Here is a 27784-nt window from a genome sequence, read left to right on the forward strand (position 1 = left end):
AGATTTTTATAAATTCTCTGGTGTTTTCTCATTGTCAAGAGTATGAGCCATATTATTGTGGATTTATGCCTCTGAAGTGGAGGTATCACTCTTTCCTATTTCATTTTGAGAACAAGAATGAGACCAATTTGAATGTTTCCTGAATTCTTATAGAATTCTTTCTTATTTTCCAAAGTTTTAGAGAAAAGCAATAGACTGAGTAGACTTGGTTATCTTGGGTTAGGTTTTCTGGATGTCATGCCTAGTCTTACTTTTCATACTGAAGACTTACAAATGGGAAAAGTTTCCCTCTCTTCCTTTTTGATTAATGACATTGATTTTATTTATGTGACCTGTTTTTTCCTTTAGTGTTTCATTGATTTTTTTTTTGTTTGTCTTCCATTTTGCTCATTCTTTTGTTATGGATTTCCTCTCTATATTTTCCCTTTGTTATCTGGTTCAGTTTCTAGAGTTTGTCATGGCTAAAGCAACACCAACAACAAAGAGCTTACTTTGACCTAGAAACTACTAATTATTTTACATGCTTTCTATAATCTATACAGCATCCCTGTGAGCCCAGTACTATTGACATCCTGATTTTACTGAAGCTTATAACATGGTGTTCATTATTCCTTTTTCATAATTGCTTATTTACTTTTAACCTGTTCATATACTTTTTAATCTTTTTTGGGTCAGATCCTCTCTAAACAATGCCTTTCTTTCTTTCTTTCTTTCTTTCTTTCTTTCTTTCTTTCTTTCTTTCAAGTAAATACATTTCAGAAAGCATCCTTAAGTGGTTCCTTTAGAGAAATATCTCACTTTAAATGTGTTTTTTTTGTTTGCCTTATATTTTATCTTTTCTTCACAGTGTTTTCTTTGACAACCTACTATTGTCTCTATTCAACCCACAGACTTGTTTTGTTTGTGGCCTCTATCATGTTTAAGATTTGTTTAGAACCAACATTTAAAATTAGGTCACTTGATATAAAAGTATGATTCTCCTACTTTTCTTAACTAATTTGAAGCTCTGGCAATACTGGACCCACATTCCCACCCACATGGTAACAACCTGCTGAAACCGAACAGGGAGTCACAACCACCCCAGACTCACAGATCTCATCACGCCCTGCTGTCATCTCTTACACCTGACCCCCCTATTGTATTTATTCACCTGTCTGCTCAGGTGGGCATTAGATTTTGTGATCTCTGTCTTTATAACCAGGTAGGAATTGAGCTGATTTCTGTCAGAAAATTTTAAGGCTCCCTGAGCAATATTTCCAGAGGTAACTCAGGTTGAAAATACAGAAAGAGAAGAAAACAAAATGAAATGTCTTCTAGTAACATAGTACCAGTTCAGGTATGATTTGCCCTGGTAAACTGTCCTGCTGATGGAGTTTTGGGTGGTTACATCAGGAGGTTTCATCACAAGCAGTAGACACCCAGGGCAGTGCTTATCTCCACTTCACACTCTTTAATGTCCTCATCAGTGAACTGGCCAAATAAAACCTGCTGCTTCCAAGATGGGGGCGGGGGTGATAGTGGTCTGCAAATACTGCCCATCCACCAATGTGCAAGTCCAAGTGTCAGGTAGCCTCTCAGCCCCATGGCTGACCTCAACTCAATCTCTCCCATCTCTGATTTAGGTGATGTCAGAGGGGGATTATCAAGATCTTTTCCTGTTTACTTCCCTCAATACCCTACTGACTCTATTTCTCTCAAGAGAAGAGTGGGAGTTGGGGTCATGTGTCAACCGCCAAACCTTTTTTCCAGTGTAATCGCCTCTATAAGGGGGATTTGGTATAATTCCTTAGAGCCTGTGGCTTATGCACAGGTACCTTCTCTGGTTCCTAGTGTGGATTTATGCTTTCCCCCTCCTTTTTTTCTTATTTGAGAGAGAGAGAGAGAGAGAGAGCGCGCGCATGAGTGACAGAGAAGGGAAGAGGGAGAGAGAATTTTCAGCAGGCTCCATACTCAGTGCAGAGCCCAACATGGGGCTCAGTCCTAGCACCCCGGGATCATGAGCTGAACAGAAATCAAGAGTTGGACGCTCAACCGACTGAGCCACTCAGGTGCCCCTTTTCCCTTTTTGAATATTTTATTAGACATCATGGGAGGAGGAAAGCTAGTCCTCTGTTTTTAATGCCATTTTGACCAGGACCCCACACTTTTATACCCTTCTTTGCATACCTGATTAGCAAAAAACACCTGATGTACATATAATTTTGTTTGTTTGGTGGAAATGGAAAATGCAAGTTTTCTGTAACTGGTGCAGGAGGTGGAAAGTTCACAGCCTGCTAGTCAACATGTATTTATTTCCTTAGAAATCAGTCTGCCAGGTACTATAGAGATAGGAAAGAAGTTAGTTCAAAGATGGTGATAAGATCAAAGTTAGTTCAAAGGTGGATGATCAGAAAAGAGAAAGTTGGTCAGCACAGCCTTCAAATGTTTTGTCTTTGGCCTTAAGAACTTCACCATATGCAGTTGAGCACGTGAACCATTTTCATCAGAGTTAGGAATGAATGACCATGGCAGATGGGCAAGGTGGTAAGGAGATTAACCTACTAATGGTAAATGAGAGAGAAGACTGGATATCTTGGCAGTAATCATAGTTATTGAAAACGTTGAGTATAAGGCTGAAAATGCATGTTTTTGATACATTGGGCATGTTGTGCATCCTAAGAATAGTGGTTTCATGAAGGGAACTTACAGAAAAAAAAGTCATCCACCCCAAGATTTGAGTGCCATAGATGAGCTTATGGCCCCAGTGGTGATGGAAAAAAAGGCATTAAAACACTCCACCAGTTGACTTCCCAAATAACCTTATGAGTGGTCAGATCAAAATCATAAGTTCCTGATTCTTCATCAGCTGAGTTATGCTAGCTATCTCTCTGTTAAACCACAGCAGCTTGCTCTAAATCTTTGACTTATGGCAAACCTTTGTCTTATGCCTCATGCTTTTGAGCACGGACGCCTCATTTGATACTGAAAAATAACTCATTGACAATAGAATTGTGGTTGAATCTATGGAAGACAGAATATTCTTCTAACATCAGGATGCTTTCTGCAAAAGAGCAGCTCATGGGACTTCTTAGATTAATTTCTAAAGGACAAGTTGTATGCTCTGAAAAACCCATTTCATTTGACAAGTGCTGAAGGCTCATTATTACCAGTTCAAATATTATCAAAAGTAATTTATACTCCTGGGATTGTTAAATGACTTTTCCTTGCAAAATTCTTAGAGGGTTTCAGAAACTGTTGAAGAATGTGGCATTCACAAAGATGGGATTTTTTTTGGTTTTTACCTAGTTGCGATTCATTTGTTATCATTCCTTCACCTCCTCAAGTCTGACTCCTTCATATCAGACATTACTAACCAATCACAGCATTGTTCTTGCTGAGGTCAGTAGAGCCACGGGCTGCCCAGACAGGGCTCAAGGCAGTCAGTGCCAAGTGATCAAAACTGGCACAAGAGACAAAATCCATTTACAATCCTGGGCAGAGACTGTTGTTTATTTCTGTTTTCCTTTCTGTTTTTGGCATGCTATAAGCATAAATAACCGTTGGATGAGAGTAAATAATTGCATTTCGAAAGCACACTGCTAACTGTGTAAGGGGAATGAACACTTCAAAGGCTCTGGGATTTACTTAGGTGTTGAAACGGGCTTTTTACCATTTGGAACTGGAGCTATTTTGGAAAGGTTTATTTCATTTTAGAGGTATTGACTTCCCTTGCTCAGCGCAGAACAAGCATCTCTTGTGATAAATTGCGGCTATCGTTATAGAATCTTAATAGTCCGTCTATACAGTATTTTGAAACCAGCTTTTGGTAAAAACAGAGCAATTTGCGTTTCTCCCTTCTTGCTTGTAAGTCCTGAGTTTTCTAATGGTCACAGATCAACTCTCCACTTTAAAATGCAGCACCTATTAAGTGCTGTGAATTGAAAGGAGATGGTTAGCAAATTTGCAAGGGAGTCGTTAGAAAAAAAGAAAAGTTCACCCATCTTCAGCCCAACACACTTACCCAGAGCTGTGATTCCACTTCTTGTTTAACGATGCTTTTGTTTATGCCTTTTATGCTTACTCTTTGCATTGCTGCGATTGATTTTTTTTTTCCTTTTATCTCTGTGATAGATTGATGAGCCCTTGTGAACAATTTCAACATGTCACTTGCCTTGCCAGGGATATATTTCTTTATGTGGATCTTGATATATACTTATGTCCTTGATTTTATATTATTTTATTTTGATAGCAGATTGAGGGTCTTTGAGTTAATTTTGCTTTCTGGAATATGAATTAGGGGACAAATTTGATTCCTCCTTCAATTCCATATTCTCTTTGAATCACCTAACCTGGTGGCAAGTAACATATAAATGGACTCTTCATTGACTTAAATATTTGAGAGTGATAGACAGAAACAACCAGAATATTTGCTCCCTGGAGAAAGGGCTCAGTAGTTAATTAGCTGGGTTTTCTGTATGTCTGGGTAAACCATGATTCTGTTTTTTATTATCCTTTACAAAGAGATTCTAGTTTATTGATGGCACGGGGATCCAGAGATTCAGAGGTTGAGGCACATTATTATAATTTAATGTTTCCTAGCACCATTAACAACTGCTTGTGGGAGAGGTTTGCCCATAGTTTTCTAGGGTTGCAACTAAAACAATGACATTCCCCCTGCATTCAGGATTGAAAATCTCATTGTAGATGTAAAACAAACTCATAGTTCTAAAATAGTTTTAGTTTTGAAATGGGCCTCAGATGTCCCCTAGTCCAACCCCTTCCTTTTATTATTTAATATGAGGAAATGTGGATCCTTAGAGAGATTAAATGCCTTCCTCAGTATCACACATCACAGATCCCAGGTCTTGCATCTTTTAAAATTTTTTTTAAATGTATGTTTATTTATTTTATTTATTTTTGAGAGAGAGAGAGAGAGAGCGCGTGCGCATGAGCAGGGGAGGAGCAGGTAGAGAGGGAGACACAGAATCCGAAGCAGGCTTCAGCCATCAGCACAGAGTCCGACATAGGGCTCGAACCCGTGAACCTGAGATCATGACCTGAGCCGAAGTTGGACGCTCAACCGACTGAGCCACCCAGGCGCCCCGATCTTGTATTCTCTTATGTCTGTGCCATCCTCTTTAGCACATGTGAAGTGTAAATAGATTTCCTAGACAAAAGAACAATGCACAGGCTTATGAGATACCTTCAGGTCTATGGGACTTTAATTTTCAAAATCAATTCCTAAGTGTTTTCTCATTTGCCCTTTATTATAGCCCTGCGTGATACATGAGGAAGATAATAGCATTTCTATATTTTGGGTGGTAAATGTGAAGCAGAGAGGTTGAAGTTATTTGCCCAAGGGCATGTGGCTAATTCACATTGTTGGTTTGTTTTTTTTCCCAATTGTAAAGTGGATTAGAAATAACTGCCTCATATAAAAGTTGTCAGAAGTAAGTGAAATTAGATGGGTAATGTATATAAAGTGCCTAGCTCAAGGGTTCTCATTAAATGGTGTGGTGGGCAGAATTCTAAAGTTGCCCCAAGACCCCTGCCCCCTGGTGTGCCTAATCCCCTTTCCAGCCCTGTGAATAGGACAGGGTGTGATTAGGTTACCTTAGCTGCAAAGTTGAAAGGGATTTTGCCTATGTAATTAAGTCCCCCTGATCAGCTAACTAAATCAAAAAGGAGGTAATCTGGATGAGTCTGATCTAATCAGACACTCAGCCAAGTCCCTTCAAAGATCTCGAGGTCAGAGCCAGAAGAAGCCGGGAGACGCCCCCGTCCCGGCCCTGTGGCTTTGGAGAAGTAAACAGCCATGTTGTGAACTGCTAACAGAGAGAGCCCCAAGTCAAGGATCTGAGAATGGCCTCTCCCAAGCTAAAGTGGACCTCAGCAGAGAGCCAACAGGGAAATGAGGACATTGGTCATGTAGCTTCAAGGAACTGAATTCTGCCAACGCTAGTGAGCTTGGAAGGAGACCCCGAGTCTCAGGTAAGATCGCAGCCCGACCCACACCGTGATTACAGCCTGGGGAGACCCCAAACAGAGGATCTGGCCGTGTTGCCTGAAGACTTCTGACCCATGGACCCCATGCAATCATAAGCTTATGTTTCAGGTACTGAGTTTGTGGCAGCCTGTTACACTGCAGTTGAAAACTAATACAAGGGAACTATTGTTAGCATAAGTAGTTGATGGTTAGGATGATGATTAACCTAATGGTGATAATGTTTAATAGTAAGTTTGAAAATGAAATCCAAGTTGTAATTTGCCTTTTATTACACTGGACTTTGGATTATGTTTTTGGTTAGAATCAAGTCACTTCTGGCTGCAAGGGAGGGGAAATCACAAGCCTTTTAGCTGTCTGAACAACCAGTAAGGAGGTTATTGCTTGTGGGGAAGAAGGGAGAAATACGTGTTTATTGCTTAGGTAGTCAGCTAGTGCTTTCTGTCACACTGCCCTTCCTAGGAAGTTAAAAAAAAAAAAAGGATAATTGGTCTGTAAACCCAGTTCCCACTGGATTGTCATGACCCTCAAACTTGGGTTGGATGACTTTGACAGTGGCCCTTTGACTCCGATTTGGGGAAAACTGGAGGAAGAATAATGATAGTTCAGTTGTTCAAAATGGAATTGCAATAGTCGAGTGGAGATCCGGCCTGAGGTTTCGGTCGTAGGCACAGAGTATGGAATGGTCAAGTCCAGGAAAGGCAGTGAAATGAGTATTGGTAGGATTCAGTGAGGGTCCAGTTTGGAGTGATGGGGAGACGGGAGGGTGTGTAGGATTCAGTGAGGGTCCAGTCTGGAGTGATAGGGAGAGGGGAGGGTGTGTAGGATTCAGAGAGGATCCAACTTCGAGTGATGGGGAGACGGGAGGGTGTGTGGAAAAGAAAATATGAGGCCTGGAGTGTGGATCCTAGGGATCCGAGTAGCCATGGAAGACTGTGTTCGTCCCGGCCATGCCAGGAGGAGGATATTTTTCTCTCTTGCGACATTCTGTGGGCAATGTTGTGTTTTTGGTGTTCACACATTAGTTATTGCTTCTGTATGTAATCAGTTCTATGTGGAAAATACAGATACCATAACAGCTAGTAAAATGTAAGCCTCTGTTTTCTCTTATTTAAAATGAGCAACACTTAACTTTAAGGTGTGCTGAGAACTAAATGTGATAATACATGTGAAGTGTGCCATCAGGTCATTGCTCAGTACCTAAGAACTATTGCTGTGGCTTTGATTGTGTGTGTGTATGCTTCAGCATTTCCCAGTTTGACCATGAGCCCCTCAGAATCACAGACTGTCGTTTATATTCACTTCTTTTTATATCCGATGCAAAATCACCATTACTTAAAAGGAATTCTGTAAACGTTTGGAATGAATAAATATAGGTAACAGAGAAGAAGGGTATGAGAAGGAAAGTAAATGTCAATATTTTTCAGAAAACATACATATTTGTGTGTGTGTGTGTGTGTGTGTGTGTGTTATTTATATTTATCTATGTTGATATGGATAGGTTTGGATGAATGGCACCTGTCAGTCTGGCTAGCTCATGATCTCATGTTTCCTTATGCCTGTTCCTAAAACTATAATATTTTCTCCCCCCCCCCCCGCCCATTTTATTTAAATTCAAGTTGGCTAACATATAGTATGGTATTGCTTTCATGAGTAGAATTTAGTGACTCATCACTTGCACAAAACACCCAGGGCTCATCCCAACAAGTGTCCTCCTTAATGCCCATCCCCATCTAGCCCATCCCCCACCCACCTCCCTCTAGTAACCCTGTTTGTTCTCTGTTTGGCTCTTACGGTTTGCCTCCCTCTTGGTTTTTATCTTATCTTATTTTTCCTCCCCTTCGCCTATGTTCATCTGTTTTGTTTCTTGAATTCCAATATTTTCTTGAATCACAAACATATAATGTTTTTCACCAAAATGAAAAAGAATGTGAAATAAGAAAAATCTACGTTTAGTAGACAGTGAAGTCTGACTTGTCATATTTGTTAGTATGATCATTTATTTATTTACTCAGCACATAGTGACTACCTACTAGGAATCAGACTCAGTGGGGGGCTCTGGGTGGGAGGGGACACCGAGTGTTCAAGATAGGAGAAGGGTATCCACAGGGGATGCTGTGGGCTTAGCTCCAGTCTGGAGGGGCGGGGCGGGGGGAGGGGGAGCCCAGAGTATGTCCCGGGCAGGCTCACAAGTGCCTGTCCCATGGTGGCCTGTGAGCCATATGAATAGAGCACACAGTGCCAGATAGCTGATCTTACCGAATTTCTGGAACGTTAGGGGCACAGAGTTCCTTTTACTTCAAGATGAGATTCTTGTCAAAAATAGACCTAGAAAAATAGGACTGATATCAGAGTCAAAGTGTTATGATCTAATTCTTATTTTAGGAAGTATGAAAGCCTGGATCTTGCAACTGCCCTGATATTTAGTGAACTAAGAAAAAAATTCATTCATTTTTCCTTAAAAAAGAAAGCGTGTGAGCCTGAAATGAAGGGCTTAGCAGAGTGAGAACCTGGCCTGTTTGCATTCATTTTATAACTAAGCCCTCCATCTTCTCTGTAAATTCCATTGTAGAGATGTCTAACATTCCCGGGGAATAAAAAAAAGGCTGAAAGCCAAGACTCCCTTCAGAGAGAAGCTGAAGCTCCCTGTGCGTTTCATCAAAAGAATTCCCAAATGCATGTGAAATCTACCACAGAACTGTAGGACTATTAGACAGTTTTATTTCTACCTCATAAAAATATTTCAAAACCTGTGGGAGTTTTAGGAAACCAGCACTCATCAATCCGTATCATTCCCAATTCAGGCGCCCTTGAGACACATCTCCAAGCAATTAGGGATGTTAATTTTAAGCAAACTGTCACATGGTATATACTTCATTATCAGTGAGTGATAGATTGTTTAAAACCTTATCTCACTCAAAATCTTTATACGTATATATATATGTATTGTGTGTCCATGTACATATGTGTGATTGTGTCTGTGAGTATAATAAAAGTAACATTTATAAAATAAAATTCAGGACTAATACCCATCTGTTTAAAATAGAGAAGTTTATGTAGAGAAGTCCATTAGCAATGTGAGTCTGTACTTCCTCTCTTCCCTTCTGCTTCTCTTCCTGGAAATGCAGCTGAGCTCATCTGCAGAAAAAAAACACAGTGCATTTGGTGGTTTTCTTTCAAAAGCCCTCTTCAGGTTAGTTGCGCTTTTCTCCCTCAAATGTCAATATTCCCGTCTCTATCCCCAAATAAAGAGTAAAGTAAAAACTTCTTCAGACCCATTTCTTTTCTTACTGTATCTGTGACTCGACAAGCTCAGATCCTTCTAGAAATGTGGCTCCGAATGCTCCCGATGCTGAGGAAAGCCACCATCCGTCTGGCCTTTGCTCGTCTGTAGGGCAGGGCAGGATAAGGCTGGGTAGGGCAGGGCAGTCCTGCCTGCGAGACTAGGCAGGGAGAGAAGGGCGGGCCCCGGGGGGTGGACACAGGGGGTGTCATTAGCAAGGGGACAGGAGAAAGGAATAAAAATGGGACAAAGGTAGTTTATCTTGTTGACCCCTCACCTTAATTCTGTAAAATAATTCTGAAGAGTTCCTTCTTATGTTCAATTTATTTAGTTGTGTGTGTGTGTGTGTGTGTGTGTGTGTGTGCGCGCGCGCGCGCGTGTGGTAGATTGTGGAGCTGTTAAGCAGGACCATGTTCTGTGCGAGAAAAGCAAAAGGAAAGCTTTCAGTAAGCTTCTCTTCCTTCCTTCCCTTCCAGGCACGCTTACGCCTTCACTCTCCAAGGAGAATACCTGTGTTTTAAAGTAATGTGTGAAAAGGAAAGGCTGATGTTTCCCTAGTTGTAACTTGCTGTAATCATCAGTGTCAGGAAGTTCTTCCTTAAATCATATTCACGTTCCACCGCTGATGCCGAAACGCGTTTCCTCTGGTTTGATCTTCAATCAATGGCACCCAGATGCCTCTCTTCCCAGCGTCGAGAATTATGGGATGGTAGACCCATAAAGGTCATTTCCCTTCCATGCGTTTCCTCCAAGCTTCACGATTTCCCCTTCTTTAATCCATCCCTGTAATCTCCTGTGTATCTTTACAGTGACACCCAGCCGTACCCATCCTGCAGCGTGACCAGGTCCCTGCCTGGGAGCCGGTCCGTGCAGCCTGGAAACATGGCACCCCTCCATGGCTTGGAGCCCAGTCCACTCACGCTCATTCCTTGTCGCCCTTTGCACCCCAGTTCCTTTCTCGGTCCTCCATGAGCTCCCCTGAGCTCCTCCCAGAGCACTTTTCTAGGCGCTTGTGGTATTGTGTGTTATAGCCAGCCCTGAACCAGGCAGTTACCTCAAGAGATGTCCAGCACTGTTGACTGGGGGATGAATAAATGAATAAAACAGCCTGTAAAGCCAGGAACTTATGATCGATAGTGATTGTGCAAAGCATACTAACCATTTTTATGGGAGGTATGAGATATGCTGGTATTTTGCACAGTTAGCAGTATAAACATTTAAGGTAATGAACTAGGGGCTTCCTCCTAGTCTTGCCGCCTTGGGTAAGTCTTTTCCCTTCTTCTTGTCTTCTTACTTGATCAATACCTTGAAGGGGTGAGTCTGGCTCAGCTCTGAGATCTCATCCAGATCTAAAATAATTTTTCCCAAAGATGGCATGGTTTCGCATAGTTTGGCACTCTGCACGTGAAAGAGTAACTCATGTTGATATCCAAGTTACTGAGTAGCTATGTGTATATAGTGAGAGTGAGCGAGAGCAAGAGAGGAATCTGTATCTGTCTATTTTTTTTTATCTATCACTGTTGCCAATACGAACAGGGTTAAGCCCTGGAGTAGAGAGCCAAGGGAGATCCAAGCAGTCTGCGTTTTGCAATCTGTCCAAGTGCAGGGACACCCAGGTTCTAAGACACAATTGTGTGAAGATATGAGGTTGAGGCAGAAAACATGCAAATCAGTGCCTGGAATATGAATACTTCTTGCCATCCCACCCTTGTTCTGGGAAGAGCACTTATGCCATTCTGGCATCTCTCTCCTTTTACTCTGTTGAAGGAAATATTCATTCCTTCCATCCCACCCCTGTGGCCACACTGCCATTTGTTTATGTCTGACAGTTTAGCCTGAAGTCATTAGTTATGCTTAAAAGAAATCACATGTATGGAGGAGTGAATACAGATGTTTACTGCCACAGGACCAGAAGGCACAGAATAGCTTCAAGTCATAGAGTGACCCGTCAGTTCAGACCGTGAAGCTTGGGATGCTAGTGTCGCATCTTGGCAAGGTCAGATTCATTTCTTGCAGAGGGGTTCCTCTTTTCCTTGTAGAAACAGAAGGATAAACGGGATCTACAAAATCCCATTGTTCTTTTTGCCTCCTGGAGAACGACTGAAGGTCAATTTTAATTTTTTCAGAAAATACGATTTTACTGCTGTTCTCAGTCCTGTTACGTATCTGTTATGGTCTGAATGTCCATGTTCCCCCCAACTTCATGTGTTGAAATCCTAGCCTTCAGGGTCATGGTATTAGGAGGTGGGGGCTTCGGGAGATGCTTAGGTCATGAGGCTGGAGCCCTCGTGAGCGGGCCTAATGCTCTTATAAGGGAAGCCCGAGAAACCCCCTCACCCCTTACAGCAAGAAGGAGCCAGCTCTGAAGGGAAAGTAGGTTTTCTCCAGATACCAAATATGTCGGCATCTCGATCTTGGACTTCCCAGCCTGCAGAACTGTGAGCAATACATTTCTGCTCTTTATGAGTCTACAATATTTTGTTAGAGCAGCGCGACTGGACCGAGACAGTGACTTCGTAAAGCCTGTAGTAAAAGCAGACATTTATGGAGCATTTTATGCGGGCCACTCCAAGTACTTCACACGTAGTATTTCATATACTATTTGCAACAACTCTAGGGGGCGTGCCCTGTGAAATTCTCTTCGATAAGGAGACCGAGGCTTAGTGGCTTGCCCAGGGTCTTAGTGTAAATAATCAGCACAGTTAGGACCAAAGTGGCAGCCCGATGCCAGAGTCCATGCTTACAGTGACTGTTGTGCCCTGCAGAAGAGGGACCTCCCGTGTACTTGTAGGTACCTAAAAAGATCTGTGTCGTTCCCCTCCTTCGGCCAGCATTATGTAATAAGGAAGCAACAGTTGCTCAGATACAGTGCATTGGTTCTATACATATTTATTAAATGTCTTTCAGGGCCAGGGGCCTGCACAAGGTGCTCAGAACATGCTGGGCTAAAGCAGATGAGTTCCTGCTGTCAATGGGCCAGGCCCAGTGGGGGGATCAGAGGGCAATCAAACAGTCACTTACACAGATGCACAATCACAGACTGGGACAAATGCTGGGACGTAGAAGGAACGGGGACATGGCTTACCTCCTACGCCACTGTTTCTGATTTGATATTTTAACCTTCCACTTGCTTTTGTACCAACTGCTGTTTCAGCGGGTGAAAAGGGAGGGTCCCTTATACTGACCTTTTATGTTTGCACTGGAGAGATTTAATTAAGTACAGAACAAATGAGATTAGGTAAGGGGTAGGGGGCAGATAAAGTAGGTAAACTTAATTGTTTAAATAGATTTCGTCCAGATTTAATTGTCTGTGAAGACCATCCGTCACGGGTGCTCCTTCTTTTCCAGTTACTTAGAAACTAACATTGACATACCCCTTGGCAGTGAGCAAGGCTGTTTCAGATCAGGTCATTACGGGGGACATTGTCAAGAAAGGGGACATTGTCACCTTTCACAGAGGAGGAAGCTGAGCCGTGGAGAAGTCCGCAGAATCACGTCTTCCAGGAAGTGATGAGCTGGCATCATCCCTCCAGTGCTTGCTTGTCCCTTGACCTTTCCTCTGTTCCATGCAGTGACGATTATTTCCATGGTCATGGCTGCTAAATCCTTCTCAGAGTGTTTCTTTCCCCCAGCATTTTTTATGGGCTGCATGTAAAAGGAATGCCTGTACCGTCACAAAATTGTGAATGAAATACATAGCATAGGCAAGTGCAGAGGAATCAATGGAAGGAAACGGAATTTAGCAGGTTTTTCCCTTTCGGAAAACTTTTTGTTGTTGGTTTTGGTGACAGCCAAATATAAAGCCCCAGGTGGGCGGCCAGAGCAGGGAGCCGAGGAGGACACGTGGAGTACACACACAGGTACCCAAAAAGCCGAGAGCTTGCCCTGTCCAGAAGGCTCTGCAGGGAAGGGACCACGTTCTCCTGTGTTTCTTCTGTGCAATTAAAAGCCCCTCCCTTGACTCCCGGGAGCCTCTGCTTCCTGCTCTGTGAGTACCTGGCCCCTCACTGTCAAGTTGCCTGTCCCACCTTACCGCAGGATTCTCCCTCCCCGGGGCCTCGTGTCTGTCCTCCTCACGAGCGTGCGCCTCGATGCCTGGCACATAGTGGGGGGTGGGGGGGGGTGGGGAGCCGATGAATGTTTCATGGGTGGACTCTTAGGGAAGAAGAAAACTCTCAAACTTCAGAATAACTTTTCTGTCACTGGGGCCGCTGTTTGAAGGAAAAATGAGCGATAAGGTCAAAGAATCCCCTTTTCTCCGCTAGTCCAATCATGCCGGTGGCACTTTACTGCCAGGTCCACATTTGATCTAAGCTACTTAATTTCTTCACCCTCTTTTCTTGCTGAAGATTCTTTCCCACACAGGTCATAGAAGAGGGGCCGATGTAATCATGAAAACTGAAACCTTGCAGTCCCTCACTCACAGATCCATTGATGTGCTGACATTTGTGCCCAGAATGGGGGAACTAGAGATGAAAAGCCACCCCCCTCGGAGTCTGCTCTAAGCATAACTGTATTCAGTGGCTCTGAGATGAGGGAGCGAGTCCTACCCATGGCCACAGATAACAGAAGTGAGATATCTTAAGTGTTGACGTAGAAGTATTTAAAGGTGTTTTTGATACACAGAGGAGGGCTCCAGTCTGCCCGGGAAGCAGGGAGGCAGCACCAAGCAGGTGGGACTTGTTATACTGGGTGCTGAAGCATGAGTAGGAGTTTGCCAGGTAGAGGAGAGTGGAGTAGGGTCAGAGCACGAGAGCCCTTTGTACAGACGGAGCCCTGTGTGTGAAGGCATTTGGGAGGAGGCAACATAGCTTTATGACTTCGCTGCTGTGCATCTTCTAAATGGGAGGAACGAGGCTGCAAACATGGGCTAGGGTCAGATCCTAATTGGCTTATGTAGCCTCCTGTGGAGTAGATTTATTAGGCAATGAGGAATCATTGAAAAATACTGAGTGAAGGCCATAGTGCGATGTGCTCTTTTAGGTGAGGAGGGTGATTTTCTTGTTATGTGGAAGACACATTGTGGGGTCTGTGGAGTGGGGTGTTTGATCCCCCCATTATGAAGCTATCAGCAGTAGAGCTGGAAGGAGAGAGACAGCAGAGGCTTACCCAGTGGGATGTCAGGAAAGGAAGGGAGGCCTGGGCAGGTGTTGGACGATGTGAAAATCAGCTGACTCGGGACCGTGGAGAGGAAGCATCTCTCAGGATAGCCAGCTTTCTGGCTCAGGGCGCTGGGTGTCAGTCACCAAGTAGGGGCTGCATTGAACCCTCTTGTGTCAAAAGCTTTAAAAAATGGCCCAGGGCGCAGACGCGTACCCTTTGCAGCCACCCTTGAGTTTGTATTCTTTTCCTTTTCTAAAGAAGAGGAAACGAACCCAGCGCTCAAAGATGTTGAGTAACTCAGCCAAGGCCTCACAGCTCACGTGTGGCAGCGCTGGGGTTCAAAGCTAGGTTCGCCCAGCTGGAATCCCACCCTGTGCAAAGCTGCTGCCCCCACGGGGAGGTGCCCCACGTGGAGGAAGCTAACGGGTCCCTTGCGAGGCCGGGGTGCGCTGAAGGAGGGGATAGAGATAGTGGGGGGGGGCTTTTTTTTTTATTTTTTAAGATGTCAGCAGAAGCATTTCTATAGGCACGGCGGAAGGAGACAGCGGAAGGAGAGGATGCCTTTCCTCCATCTAGGGGATGCAGTGCAGTCAGGGGACTCTGTGGGTGCGAGGGCGGGGCTGGCGTTAGGACCCAGGCAGTGCCACCCTCCCTCGGACACAGGAATCAGGGCTTTGCGGAAAGGAAACTCCAGAGGGAGCAGTGAGGAACAGAGGTCCCGGGCTTCCGGGCAGGGCAAGTCGGTGGGGTGGGCATCTGCAGGGAATCAGGGAAGCTGCCTCGGTGCCTTCAGGACGCTGGGAAAGTCAGAGCCTCACAGAGGCGCTGGTCCGCGAGGCTTGCGGGGGAGGAACCGGTCAGTGTCGCCTCTGGCCTGTCCAGCTGCGGCTCAGCGGCTCCCCCAGGGTTGCTGTCTTCATTTCCCTTCCAGATGCTTCTAGACCCTCACTATGGGGGGAGACAAAACAGTGCAGCTTAACTTCCAGGAAGGCGAGGCCTGTGGACTCGAAACCGCTCCCTCCACCAAGGGCCAGGCGATAGCTTGGCCTTCACATCTCAGCTGTCCCAGATAGGAAAGGAACACAGCTGAATCATTCGTTTGTGTATTTTATTTTATGCACAATGATCAACACAGCCTTGTTGAGTTAAAAAGGATCAGTGTCTTGAGAGAAAAGCATTGCAGTCTGGGTCTCGATTCAGCTTTTGGAAGGCACCGGTAGATTCTGTCGGTGGTCCCTGAAAGGCTGAAGGTTTCTTTGTGGATGTTTGTGTTGGAGAGGGTGCCAGGGATGGGCGGAAAGAGAGCTGGGTCCCGGGTCCCCACTCTGCTCACAGTGGGAACACATAGGCCTATGCTCTTTTCTTCCACCCTGAGGACAGCGTATTGATTACTGGTGTCTGTGTTTCTATCACATCAAACCTGACTACCTGGCTCCTTTCGTTTAAAACCATTTTCTTCTCTTTCTCGAGGAGGACTGTCTTTAGTTTGTCATTCAGTCCACTAGTTGATCTCTTAAGGCGTGTTTCCCTGTCTTGTTCCTTTTACACCATCGGTTACATAAACACTAGGAAATACAGTTCTTGTCATTATCATTAGAAATGAATTCAGAAGAGGCAACACATGATTAACGTTCATCTTCTAAGTCCTAAATTTCAGGAGAGATTGAGTAAAAAATATTCTCAGGAAAGATGAACGAAATATACTCTCATAAACATGTACACGTAGTTTGAGACGCCCCCACTCCTGCCCTGGCATGTGTCAGAATCGGAGTTGGTTTCCATGTTGGCCATCAGGTGCCAGTGACGATCCCGGGACACCGTGCCCATCTGTCTGGACCGTGGGGATGCGTGCCTCCATGTTCTATAGAGAGCGAGTTGATTTTTGCATCACTCCTTGGAATGACTTGGCATCTGATGTCTTTTCCTCAGGAACCGTGGAGCACTCAGCACATCCCAGCGCTGTTTTCAGCCTTCTGTGGCCTCCTGGTCGCGCTTTCCTACCATCTGAGCCGGCAGAGCAGTGACCCCTCAGTGCTCCTGTGAGTAACACGCACCGCTGTGCCTAGTTCCCGTGGCCCTTGCCTTGTCACAGGGGCGAGAGGGCCATGGCCCGCATGGTGGCTGGACTCCTGTGCTGTTCACGCAGCCAACCACCCGGCGAGGACAGGAGAGGTGCAGGACCGGCCAAACACTAATGGAAATCAAGCACCAACTTTTAGTGAACATTTAACCTCTGCTCTTGCTTTTGGAGTAAAACGCACAGTGCCAGGGACACAGGGCTGTTAGCTCCCAAGTGCTGCTTTTGACTTTCCCTTGGGTGAATTGTGTGGGCAGCTCCCACCTCAACAAGGACCCTTTCCGGGCCCGTGAAGCAGAATCGCTAGGTGTTTACCCTGTGGAGACTTGATGGGCATCTCTGCAAGGTTTGCAGTTCGTTCTGTTTTTTTTTTTTTGTTCCAAACAGGGCTGTGCCCACATTTTAAAATATATTTAATAGTAATCTTAGTCACTTGAAATATACTTTCCTACCTTCTCTTTAATTGTGCCTTTTATTATTTTTACTTGAAATATACTATCTTCCCTTTAAATTGTGCCTTTTATTATTATTTTTTTAAAAAAAATTATTTGGGGGAGAGAGAGAGAGAGAGAGTATGCAGGGGAGGGGTGGAGAGAGAGAGGGACAGAGAATCCCAAGCAGGTTCCACACTGTCAGCACAGAGACCGATGCGGGACTCAAACTCATGAATCGTGAGATCAATACCTGAGCTGAAATCAAGAGTCGGATGCTTCACTGACTGAGCCACCCAGGCACCTCTAATTGTGTCTTTTAAATCTTTGATAAATTTGCACTTGGGAAGTAGAAACACTTCCTGGGATGCCAGAGTTTCAGATAGCAATCATCTCATGTCATTTTTCCAAATGTACAGATTTTGACCATAACTGCGTGAGGGCCAGAGAAACCATTGTTTTAGGCTGCCACATGCAGCAAAATAAAAGACGCGGGAAATGGGCAAAAGTTACACGTGGTTTGTGCAGTTTTTCACGTCAAGTATTTTACTGAAGTGTTGAGTTTTGCTGCCATTTTTATGTGCGGAGGAAGCCCCGATGGGCTGATACAGAGAAGCTCTGTGAGCTTTGCTGTTGGCAATCAGCTGCCCATTCCTCTTGAGGTCCTTGACTCCTTTAATTGGGAGGGAATCTGAGAATCAAAACATTAGATTTGCGATCACCTGAATACACGCCTCTTCCTCTTTATTATGAATTAATCAAAGGAGCGAGCCCTTGCTTTGGTCATTTGGGAGTGAGAGGTCTCAGGTGAGGCTGTTTACCTCGAACGTTGTGACAGGCACATACTTTAAAGAGTATAACCTGTGCGTTTGTTCATTTCCAGGTCCTTGATTCATTGTAGATTGCTTCCTAAATTTCTACATCAGAACCTGGAAGAGTTGGCCGCCGACCCTCTTCCCAAGAAGATGAAAGGCTCGGTGGTGAGATATTTGTGTTGCATAATGTACATGAGGATTTTGCTTAACATGGCCTGGCACGTGCTGGCGAAGCTCAGGTTCTCAGCGGGGCCCTGGCTAGGTGGGAATGACAGTCACCGGTGCAGAGAGAGGTGCCTTGTCTTGGTCTACAGTTGGCACATGGACTGTTGAGCCACCTGGCAGGTGTGGACCTTCAATAGCCTCTCGAAGGCAGATGCTATATATGCCACGGTCACTCCATTGGTCCTCAGCTGATGGCAGTTTGCTCGGCTCTTTGAATGAAACGAGTTCGGTCAATGCTGCCCCCTGCTGGCGCCAAGCAGCAGGCCGGCTGCACACAAATAAAAGCTCATCTGCCAAGCTGGTTCCTAATGGGCTCCACACAGTCCTCTCCACACCTACTGGCCTCAGCCTCGCGCTGAGCTCAGAGTGCGCTTCCCACGTTCAGGGTTGACACTTGCACAGCCCTTGTGAGGAGCCCTTGGGTTTTAAGACTTACATCTGGGGTGTTGGAGAGGGGAGCGACTCTATGGGATGGAGCGTGTGAGGGGAGAAGGAAAGAGGTAAAGAAGGAAGAACAGAACACAGAGACTTTAGAAGAAGGATGCTCTTTTCTGTTCGCCGGGAAAATGGCTTGGGGTGGTTTCAAACATCATCTGAAGAGGGGTAGTGTCTTTGGTATCATCTTCCAAATGTTACCGCTTTCAAAAGCAATGCTCATTTGTTGTGTAATCTCCCATTCGAGTGTTGAGCTTGGGGTGATCTGCTGGCTGGAAGTCATGCCTTTCCTATGTTTTTGAGGAACGACGGATCAATGGAAAAGCGGCAAATGACCCATTGATTGCAGGCTCCTCCAGCCAGGAGATGCGTCTCATTTGTCTTGGCCTCCACGGTGCCAAGCGCCTGATGCTGATAACTGCCGTTGAATTTAGATGAGATTCAATTGCAATCCGCAATTTCAAGACAAGTCAAGTGCAGGACTCGGGCAACACAATAACATTTAAAAACTTCACACCTAGCCCCCTGTGCCTTTGAGTGTGGGTGCAGTTCAAGCCAACACATTGAGGACCCAAAGCACAGTCACTGTGACTAAGGACGTGGTTCATGAATTTGACAAGCAGAGGTATGTTTACAAGCAGGGCAGGAGGTAAAGCAGCTGGGGCCGATAGGATGGCAGCTAAAAAGGGAGGAACACATTGACACTGAAACATCGCATCAGCAACCTGATCTCTGACATCTACACCAGGAGATTTACACGGTCAAACTTGACATTCCTAGGTCAGTTGCCGAAAGTCCTGGAATGGCCCGATGTCTCCCCCAAAGGTTTCCTATAGGTATCTGAGAAAAACTGTTCTCCCCAAATGTTCCCTGATTTCATGGAATCATGAGGATGCTTTCTGATTTGTTGCCTTGAAAATAACGTATGGACAACGAAGAAATCCACCAAGAAGGTTGCTTGGCAGAGGCTGACAGCATCTCCTTAGATGTGATGGGCTAGGAGTTGCCTTCCCCAGTTTTCATACACTTTGAAACGCTCTGTATAGTGAAGCGCACATAACCTGTAGGTGATTTAATGTGACCTGTGTTCTCTCTGAAAAGTCTTCTGGTCTAATGAGAATATTTTAATAGGACTACCACATTTAGATTTTAGAGTTTGATATATAAAACCTTTTGTGCCCTAGTGCAAGTGCGAGATTTCTCTCCTTGTCTCTGATTTTATTTCTCTGTGTCTGTCCGGCTCTCTCTTTTTCGCTCCCTCTTTTCTTAAATTTCACTTTGTATGAGAAGTCCCTAAGGAGCCTCCTTAGATCAGGTTTCCAGCCCTTCCTCCTATTCCGATTCACTTGGCCTGTGCCAGGGCCTGGGGATCTGCATGTTTATAAGGCTGTCCCCACAGACTGGTCTTCCAGGGACATTGATCGAGAACTAGAGATACCTAGAGCTCCATCAGTGGGCTTCCACATTTCCATAGGATCATTGCCAGCTATGCAGTCAGCAACAATGTGAACTTTCCACTCCTGGTTTAGTTTCTTCTTATCCGTCTGCCTCATGAGCTTGGTCTATTTCTTTCTTTAAGTTTTTTTTTTTGTTTGTTTATTTGTTTTTGAGCGAGAGACAGAGCATGAGCAGGGGAGGGGCAGAGAGAAGGAGACACAGAATCTGAGGCAGGCTCCAGGCTCTGAGCTGTCAGCACAGAGCCCGATGTGGGACTCGAACTCATGAACCACGAGATCATGACCTGAGCCGAAGTCAGACGCTCAACTGACTGAGCTGCGCCCAGGCGCCCCTTGGTCTTTCTGTTTCTATCCTCACTCATCCTCCTCAATCCCTATACTCTTCACCCATTCAGATATGCTACTTCCATTGTATCTATTTTTCTCAGTTCCTAGAAACAAAAAATAGACCACCAACAAAACAAACGACTACCTCATTCTTATTTGTACAATTCAAACAACTTCTTTGTAACCACTGGTTGTATCATTAGGTTTCTCTGGCACCATGCTGTCTATATTTACTGTGTGTGTAGTTTGGAACCAGCGCTTTTTAAAAAATTTTTATTTATTTTATTATTTATTTTTGAGAGAGAGAGAGGAAGAACGAGTGGTGGAGGGGCAGAGGGAGTGGGAGAGATTAGAGCCTGACATGGGGTTCATGCTCATGAACTGTGAGGTCGTGACCTGAGCCAAAATCAAGAGCCGGAAACTTAACCAGCTGAGCCATCCAGTGCCCCGGGATGAGGCGTTCTTCAGCTTCTTTTTTAGGGTTGGAGCATGAAGTACTACATAAGATGTCACAATGGATTTTAAATATTCAATGTACTAAGCCCCAATATATTAATTAGTTAAATATGCATGGAATCAACATTAAAATAGGGAGCCAAAACCTTAATATTATTGAATATTGTTTTGGAAGTTCTGGCTTGTGTTAAGTCCTAAAAGAAAAAAAAAAGTAGATTGCATTACTGTATACATTTAGGTGCACAGCAAAGTTTTTAAATATCGATCATGATCAGTATAAGAATTCACAAATACCCCTAGAGACAAAGAAACTTAGAAAAACAAGAGCATTCTAACACATCAGAAATAACTTTAGAAAATATAATAAGACCATAATCCCACTCACAATGGCAACAAAATACATGAATTGATAATAGGAAAGATTTTACCAAGTAATGTCAGAAACAAAGAAAACCACAGCAGTCTATTAAAATGCAAATGAGCTTCTGAATAAGTGGTGATAAATAGACATAACCTGATTTTGGATAGGAAGGTTGAGATTTATTAAATGCCAATTCTTCCTAATAAATTTATAGGTTTAATATAGTTCAAAACAGTTCCAGAGGAATTATATTCACAACTTGGGGAAATGATTCTAAGATTCACTTAGAAGAATAGCCATTAATAATAGCTTTAAAAAATCTGAAAAAGAAGAATAAGAAAGAGGAACTTAGCACTTTGGGATTTAAGAGTATATTATAAAGATTGAGTAATCAGAAGAAAAAAAAAATGAGACTGATCCAAGAGTGGAGAATGGGATTAGTAAAACACAGAAAGGAGACAGATTATTTATAGGAATGTATTATGTGAAAATTACATGTCACAATCAAGAATTGATTAATCAGTGTATAGTGCTGAGGTAATTGTTTAGCAGTGGGAGGGATAAAAAGGGATTTTATGTGCTGATCCCTCACCAGAAAGAAAAAGATCAAACGAGACTTTTCCATTTGGCAAGTTATGGCAGGCTGACTTATTATAGCCAAACTCTCTGCTGATTAAAACTGAAAATTCTCAACAAAATACAAAAAAAAAAAGTCCTTCTTGTATGTGGAAAAAAAGTGACAAAAGATAAGGAATTATCAAGTCAAAGTCTGAGTGAACAGGGAGACCTGGAGGAAGCAGAGCAGGAAACTGCTTTTGCCTCAAGAGCACCTGCCCAGCCAGGGGATCGTGAGCCTCAGTGTTCAGCCCTCAAACGGCGGGGAAGAGAAAAGAAAGCCCAAGACTGCCAACGTGGGTGTGCAGTGGGGACCCACACTGAGTCACCCACCCTCAGTGGGAGGGTGAACCAGAAGGAATCAGTTGCATCCTCCGCAGTGCCTGGAGACTGCATGGTACTGGCCTCGGTGCTGAACACAATGGCCCTGGATCCCTGGGATGTTGTAGTCCGCTCCGCTGTGGGCTTTCAGTCCACATTCCGACACCCCTAACCCCTAAATTTATGGAGTGAATTTGAAGCGGCCCCCAACCAAGAACACCTCATGGCAAAATGAAACACACATCCTCTCTAGAGGATCCTTTCCTCCTAGGTCTCCACGTGTTCCCCAACCCGTTTTTCTAAGGGAAATGAGCAGCTCTCGCTAAAAAAATGTAAAAACTACACAAGGAAACAAGGAACCAGCAGAAACGGGTCTTCAAGTACTTGAAGCACTTGAACTACCAGACACATTTTAAAACTACTTAATGTGTTTAAAGGAATAAGAGGTAAAACTTACAGACAATAGAAAATACTAAAATGATCCAGCATGTTTGAAAAAAACCCAAATAGACCTTCCTAAATGAACAGACAAAAAATGGGAAAAAAATGAAGCAGTTGAAGTAAACACACACACACACACACACACGAGATTAGACACCTCTGATGAGAGAATTAGTGAACTACAAGACAGAAGAAAGTACCCAGGATGCAACACTAATAGACAAAAAATTAGGAAATACAACAGAAAGACAAAGATAGATGACACAGACTAAGAGGATCTAACATACATGTAATCAGAATTCCAGAAAAATGGGAGAGAGAGACTGGAGCCTAATCAATGTCTGGTGAGATGATATCTGAAAATTTGCCGGAATTGATGAAAGACACTGATCTAGGGACTCAAGAGTGCCAGTGAATCACATGCAGGGTAAAACAAGGAAGAGAGAATCCACACAGGACAAACCTTAGTGAAAGTGCAGATAGCAAAGACACAGACCATCTTAAAGCAGTTAAACAAAAGAATGGATTACATTCAAGTGAATGATGAATGGAAAGCTCCCTTATCAAAACCCATCATAGAAGCCAGAAGTTTGATGTATTCAATGTCCTGTACAGAAAGTATCTGCCAGGGTAGAATTCTATGCCCAGTGAAAAGATCTTTAATTTTTTTTTTTTTTTAATGTTTATTTACAGAGAGCGAGACAGCGTGAGCAGAGGTGGGGCAGAAAGAGAGGGAGAGAGAGAAAGAATCCCAAGCAGGCTCTGTGCCGGTGCTCCCAGTGAAAATATCATTAAAGAACCAGGGACAAAATAAAAATATTTTACATAAACAGAAGCCGAGAGACTTTCGCTAAATGTAGTTCTGAGTGATGTTCTTCAGATGGTCTCAGACAGAAAGTCTAATTCGCAAGAAAGAACAAGGAGAAAAAAAAAGTGGCAGATACATTGGTAAATTTAAGCAAACATTAGCCGTACAAAACCATACAAGGGTAACATAAAACTCTGGATGGAAGGAGACATGGACTCCAAGACTTAAAAATTCTTCGTAATGTCCCGGAGGCAAATAAAGATCCTGATTAAGACTGGTAAGTGAAGTATGCTTATTGGAATGTTCAGTGTAACTGCTGAAGGAGTAGAAACACAGTGTGTAACTTCCTACTCACTACAGAGGGAGGAACAGAATGACGAAAGAAAAAAATGGCTCTTCATAAGTAACAAAATAGAACGGGCCTCCTCTGTGATGCTCTGCTTAAAAGTCAGTTCCAGAAGGGTTATAAGCCTAAATAGGAGATTACAAAACCTGAGAGTGCTTAGAATCATAATAGAGGAAATTATCTTTATGGTACCTCCAGGGTAGGGAATAATTTTTCAAACGAAAACAACAAAAAATTGAAGTTTACTAAAATTATGACCTTTGACTTATCAAATAATGCCCAAAAAGAAGACTTAAAAAAATAAGCCACAGAATGGGAAATAATGTTTAAAATGTGTATAGTAGATAAAGCACCAGTGTAGAGACGAATACACAATTACTATAAATCAACAAGAAAGCCAGATATGTCAATTAAAAATGGCCAAAAAGGCGGCATCTGGGTGGCTCAGTCGGTTAAGCCTCCGACTTCGGCTCGGGTCATGATCTCGCGGTTTGTGAGTTCGAGCCCCGTGTTGGGCTCTGTGCTGACAGTGCGGAGCCTGGAGTCTGCTTCGGATTCTTTGTCTCCCTCTGTCTCCACTCCACTCCTGCTTGTGCTCTGTCTCTCTCTGTCTTTCAAAAATGAATAAACATTAAAAAAAAAATGGCCAAAAGGCTTGCACATGCGCTTCACAAGAGAGGAAATAAAAATAGCCCAAAACATGAATATGTATGTAAGCTAATTAATAATCAGGAACCTCCACACTAAAACCACACTGTGTTACCATTTCACACTTGCTAGACTGACAAAAAATTAAAAGTTCCCACAGTGTTAAGTGTAGAGCAAGGGAACTCTTATGAACTGCTGGTGGTGGTGTGAATTACTGTGTATATTTTGGAAACAATTTGGGATTATAAGGTTGAAGATGCATACATACTACAGCCAGCAATTTTACTCTTAGATTTTTATCCCGGAGCAAATCTTGCACATTTATACCAGAACACACACGTAAGATTGTTCCTTTTAGCAATAATTCATAAGAGCCCTCAACTGAAGCCACTAGAAATTCTACCAATAGTGCAATGACTAGCGTGCAGCAGAACAGATCTTACTGGAGCCATATGCAATGGCACGGGTGAGTCTTGACCATGTAATGTGGAGCAAAGGAGGCAAGACACAAAGATGTCTCGTGTAGTGCCATCCGTTGGGTAAAAATAGACAAACAGTTACATATGCAAGTAGCAAAATCATTCTTGTTTAAAAAGCAAGAAACTTATTTTCACTGGAGTCAGGATAGTTAATGTGGAACCCCAAGAGGGGATAGAAAGGTTTGTGATCAGAGAGCCGCATAAAGGGATTTCTTGGGACTAGAAATGCTAGATTTCTTGAACCAGTTGGTAGTAACTGAGATGCTTACTTTATAATTATTTTTTATCTATCTTCTATCTATCTATCTGTCTGTCTATCTATCTATCTATCTATCTATCTATCTTTAAGTTTAATTACTTATTTTGAGAGAGAGCAAGGGAGAGGCAGAGAGAGAGAGAGAGAGAGAGAGAGAGAGAGAGAGAGAGAGAATCCCAAGCAGGCTCTGCACTTTTAGCAAGGAGCCTGACCCAGGGCTCGATCCCACGAACCATGAGATCATGACTTGAGCTGAAACCAAGAGTTGGACACTCAACCAACTGAGCCATCCAGGCGCCCTTTATAATTATTTTTTAAATTACATTTATCTATTTTATGCACTCTTTTGTATTCCTGGATCACAATTTTAAAAATGTAAAAGAAATTTTCCAAAAAAGGTATGAAATAAAATCAAACATTTATTCAAATTCTAGAAAGGGGATGATTTTCCAGACTTGGAATCTATAAAATGAAAATAAATAAAACGCACACACGTACACACACACACACAGATGTGAGTCCATAAAGCTTTTATACTTCTATATGTTTAATTAATTAATTTAATTAATTAATTTAAAGATAATAAAATTAAATAATTTGGTAAAATATTCAATACAAATTTGATAAAAGTTAAATATCTTTCTTCTACCAACAACTCACACTTTAATTGTTAAAACTCTATAAGCAAATGATATCAATATATGTATTTCACTTTAGGGACAAAATATTTCGAAGTAATTGTGAGGACCATATTTACCCTTCTTATAAAGAAAGAAATACAGATTAAAGTAAGAGAGTTGTTTTTTTTTTTTTTTTTTTTTTTTTTTTTTTTACTGTCCACATCATGATGAACATAAATATTTATTTTCATATTTTGAATTCATCCTAGACATTGTACTTGTGTAAATTATTACAATCATCTGGAAAAGCATAATTTATCAAGAATTCTAAAATTCATCACCTATAATATAATAAGTCGATTTATCAGAGGTGGTCTAAAGGATGAATTCAAAATATGAAAAAAAGATTTAGGTACATCAAGATCATGACTGCAGCATAATTCATCATGGTAAAAAATGGAAGATAACCCAGAGCCTAACAGTCGGGGAATGCTTGCACTAAATACAGCATATTCCCTTTCAGTCATGAATTTAATGTTTTAAGTTTCCACTATGGCACTGTTTGTATGTGTACGTGTATGGGTCATCACAAGATGGAAAATTAGTTCGCTGGTACGTGGCTATTAGTAAGTCTATACAATAATATGCATATATGTAGTGCTTACAAAAGAAAGTACAGTTGAAAAAGATAAAAAATTATACGCACACTAAGATTAGATCTTCATAAGCTATGCATAGGTAATACGTATGATGTATATATGTATATGTATGATGTATAATCATAATATACATCATGATTGCAGCTAGAACCGTGCCTCAGCATTCGCAGGCAAAAATACTGAACCAGAAAGCATAAAAATGCTAATATTGTTAGTGTCAGGATGCAATGATCACGAATGATCTATTCCCTTTCTTCTCTGTGTCCTAGAGTGCTGCAATATTATGTTACCCTATAATGGGAATGTTAATTAATACTAAAAATTTGCAGAGACCTTCTAAATTTGTATTTTTCTCAGATGTTTTATACTCTAATTTTTGTTTGTTTATTTAAAAAATTAACGTTTATTTGTTTTTGAGAGAGAGAGAGAGAGAGAGAAACAGAGCACGAGTGGGGAGGGACAAAGAGAGAGGGAGACACAGAATCCGAAGCAGGCTCCAGGCTCTGAGCTGTCAGCACAGAGCCTGACACAGAGCTCGAACCCCCGAACTCTGAGATCATGACCTTAGCCAAAGTCTGACACTTAACCAGCTGATCTACCCAGGCGCCCTGTATAATGTGTATTTAAATGAGCAAAAATTATTTAGTAAGAAACCCAAAATTAAAAACTTTTTACAGTGTTTCAGGCTACTTTCATAGGAGACAACAACAATCTCTGATGACTAGGTGTTTTCCAGATTCCTTTTCAAAAATAGTATTTTCACGTTTGCTGCACTGTACTGCATTTAAAGACACCCATGAAACAGTGGTGCTTGTAAGAATTATAGTTGTGTTGGGGCGCCTGGGTGGCGCAGTCGGTTAAGCGTCCGACTTCAGCCAGGTCACGATCTCGCGGTCCGTGAGTTCGAGCCCCGCGTCAGGCTCTGGGCTGATGGCTCGGAGCCTGGAGCCTGTTTCCGATTCTGTGTCTCCCTCTCTCTCTGCCCCTCCCCCGTTCATGCTCTGTCTCTCTCTGTCCCAAAAATAAATAAAAACGTTGAAAAAAAAAATTAAAAAAAAAAAAAAGAATTATAGTTGTGTATTAGTAAGTAGCGTTGTGTCACTGAACAAATATGTTTATAAAAATCTGCTGCATTTCGGGGTACCTGGGTGGCTCAGTCAGTTAAGTGTCCGACTTCAGCTCAGGTCATGATCTTGCAGTTTGTGAGTTCAAGCCCCACAACGGGCTATGTGCTGACAGCTCAGAGCCTGGAGCCCGTTTCGGATTCTGTGTCTCCCTCTCCCTCTGCCCCTCCCCTGCTCACACTCTGTGTGTGTGTGTGTGTGTGTGTGTGTGTGTGTGTGTGTGTGTGTCTCCCTCTCAAAAATAAATAAACATAAAAATTTTTTTTAAAAATCTGCTGCATTTCATACTCTTTGTAAAGGCACATGTATAAAATTTCTAAGGAAAAGTACATTTTCAGGAATACAATTTTTGGAGCAGCATAATATCTGGGTTTTGGTGGCTGTAGGGAAAGAGGGAACCTTTTCTTTTTCTTTTGCTGATGTTACTTTCACCAGTATTAACACAGTGGTCTGTGGTTTCATTAATTAGCACTAGCTTGAAAAGCTCAATAATCACCATTTGCCATTGCCTTTG

The 27784-nt window shown here is 42.8% G+C and overlaps 1 protein-coding gene across 1 annotated transcript in view; it reads left to right on the top strand.

Moving 5' to 3' along the window:
- The window catches only part of LOC125933103 (pecanex-like protein 2), a 77981-nt gene that overhangs the window by 18315 nt on the left and 31882 nt on the right, over positions 1–27784 (top strand). Inside the window, exons 2-3 of the mRNA XM_049645983.1 lie at positions 16299–16408; positions 17761–17857. Coding sequence (XP_049501940.1) covers positions 16299–16408; positions 17761–17857 — 207 coding nt within the window. The remainder of the gene's footprint in view (positions 1–16298; positions 16409–17760; positions 17858–27784) is intronic.

Source organism: Panthera uncia, chromosome D2 (assembly GCF_023721935.1).
Source record: "Panthera uncia isolate 11264 chromosome D2, Puncia_PCG_1.0, whole genome shotgun sequence".
NCBI lineage: Eukaryota > Metazoa > Chordata > Mammalia > Carnivora > Felidae > Panthera > Panthera uncia.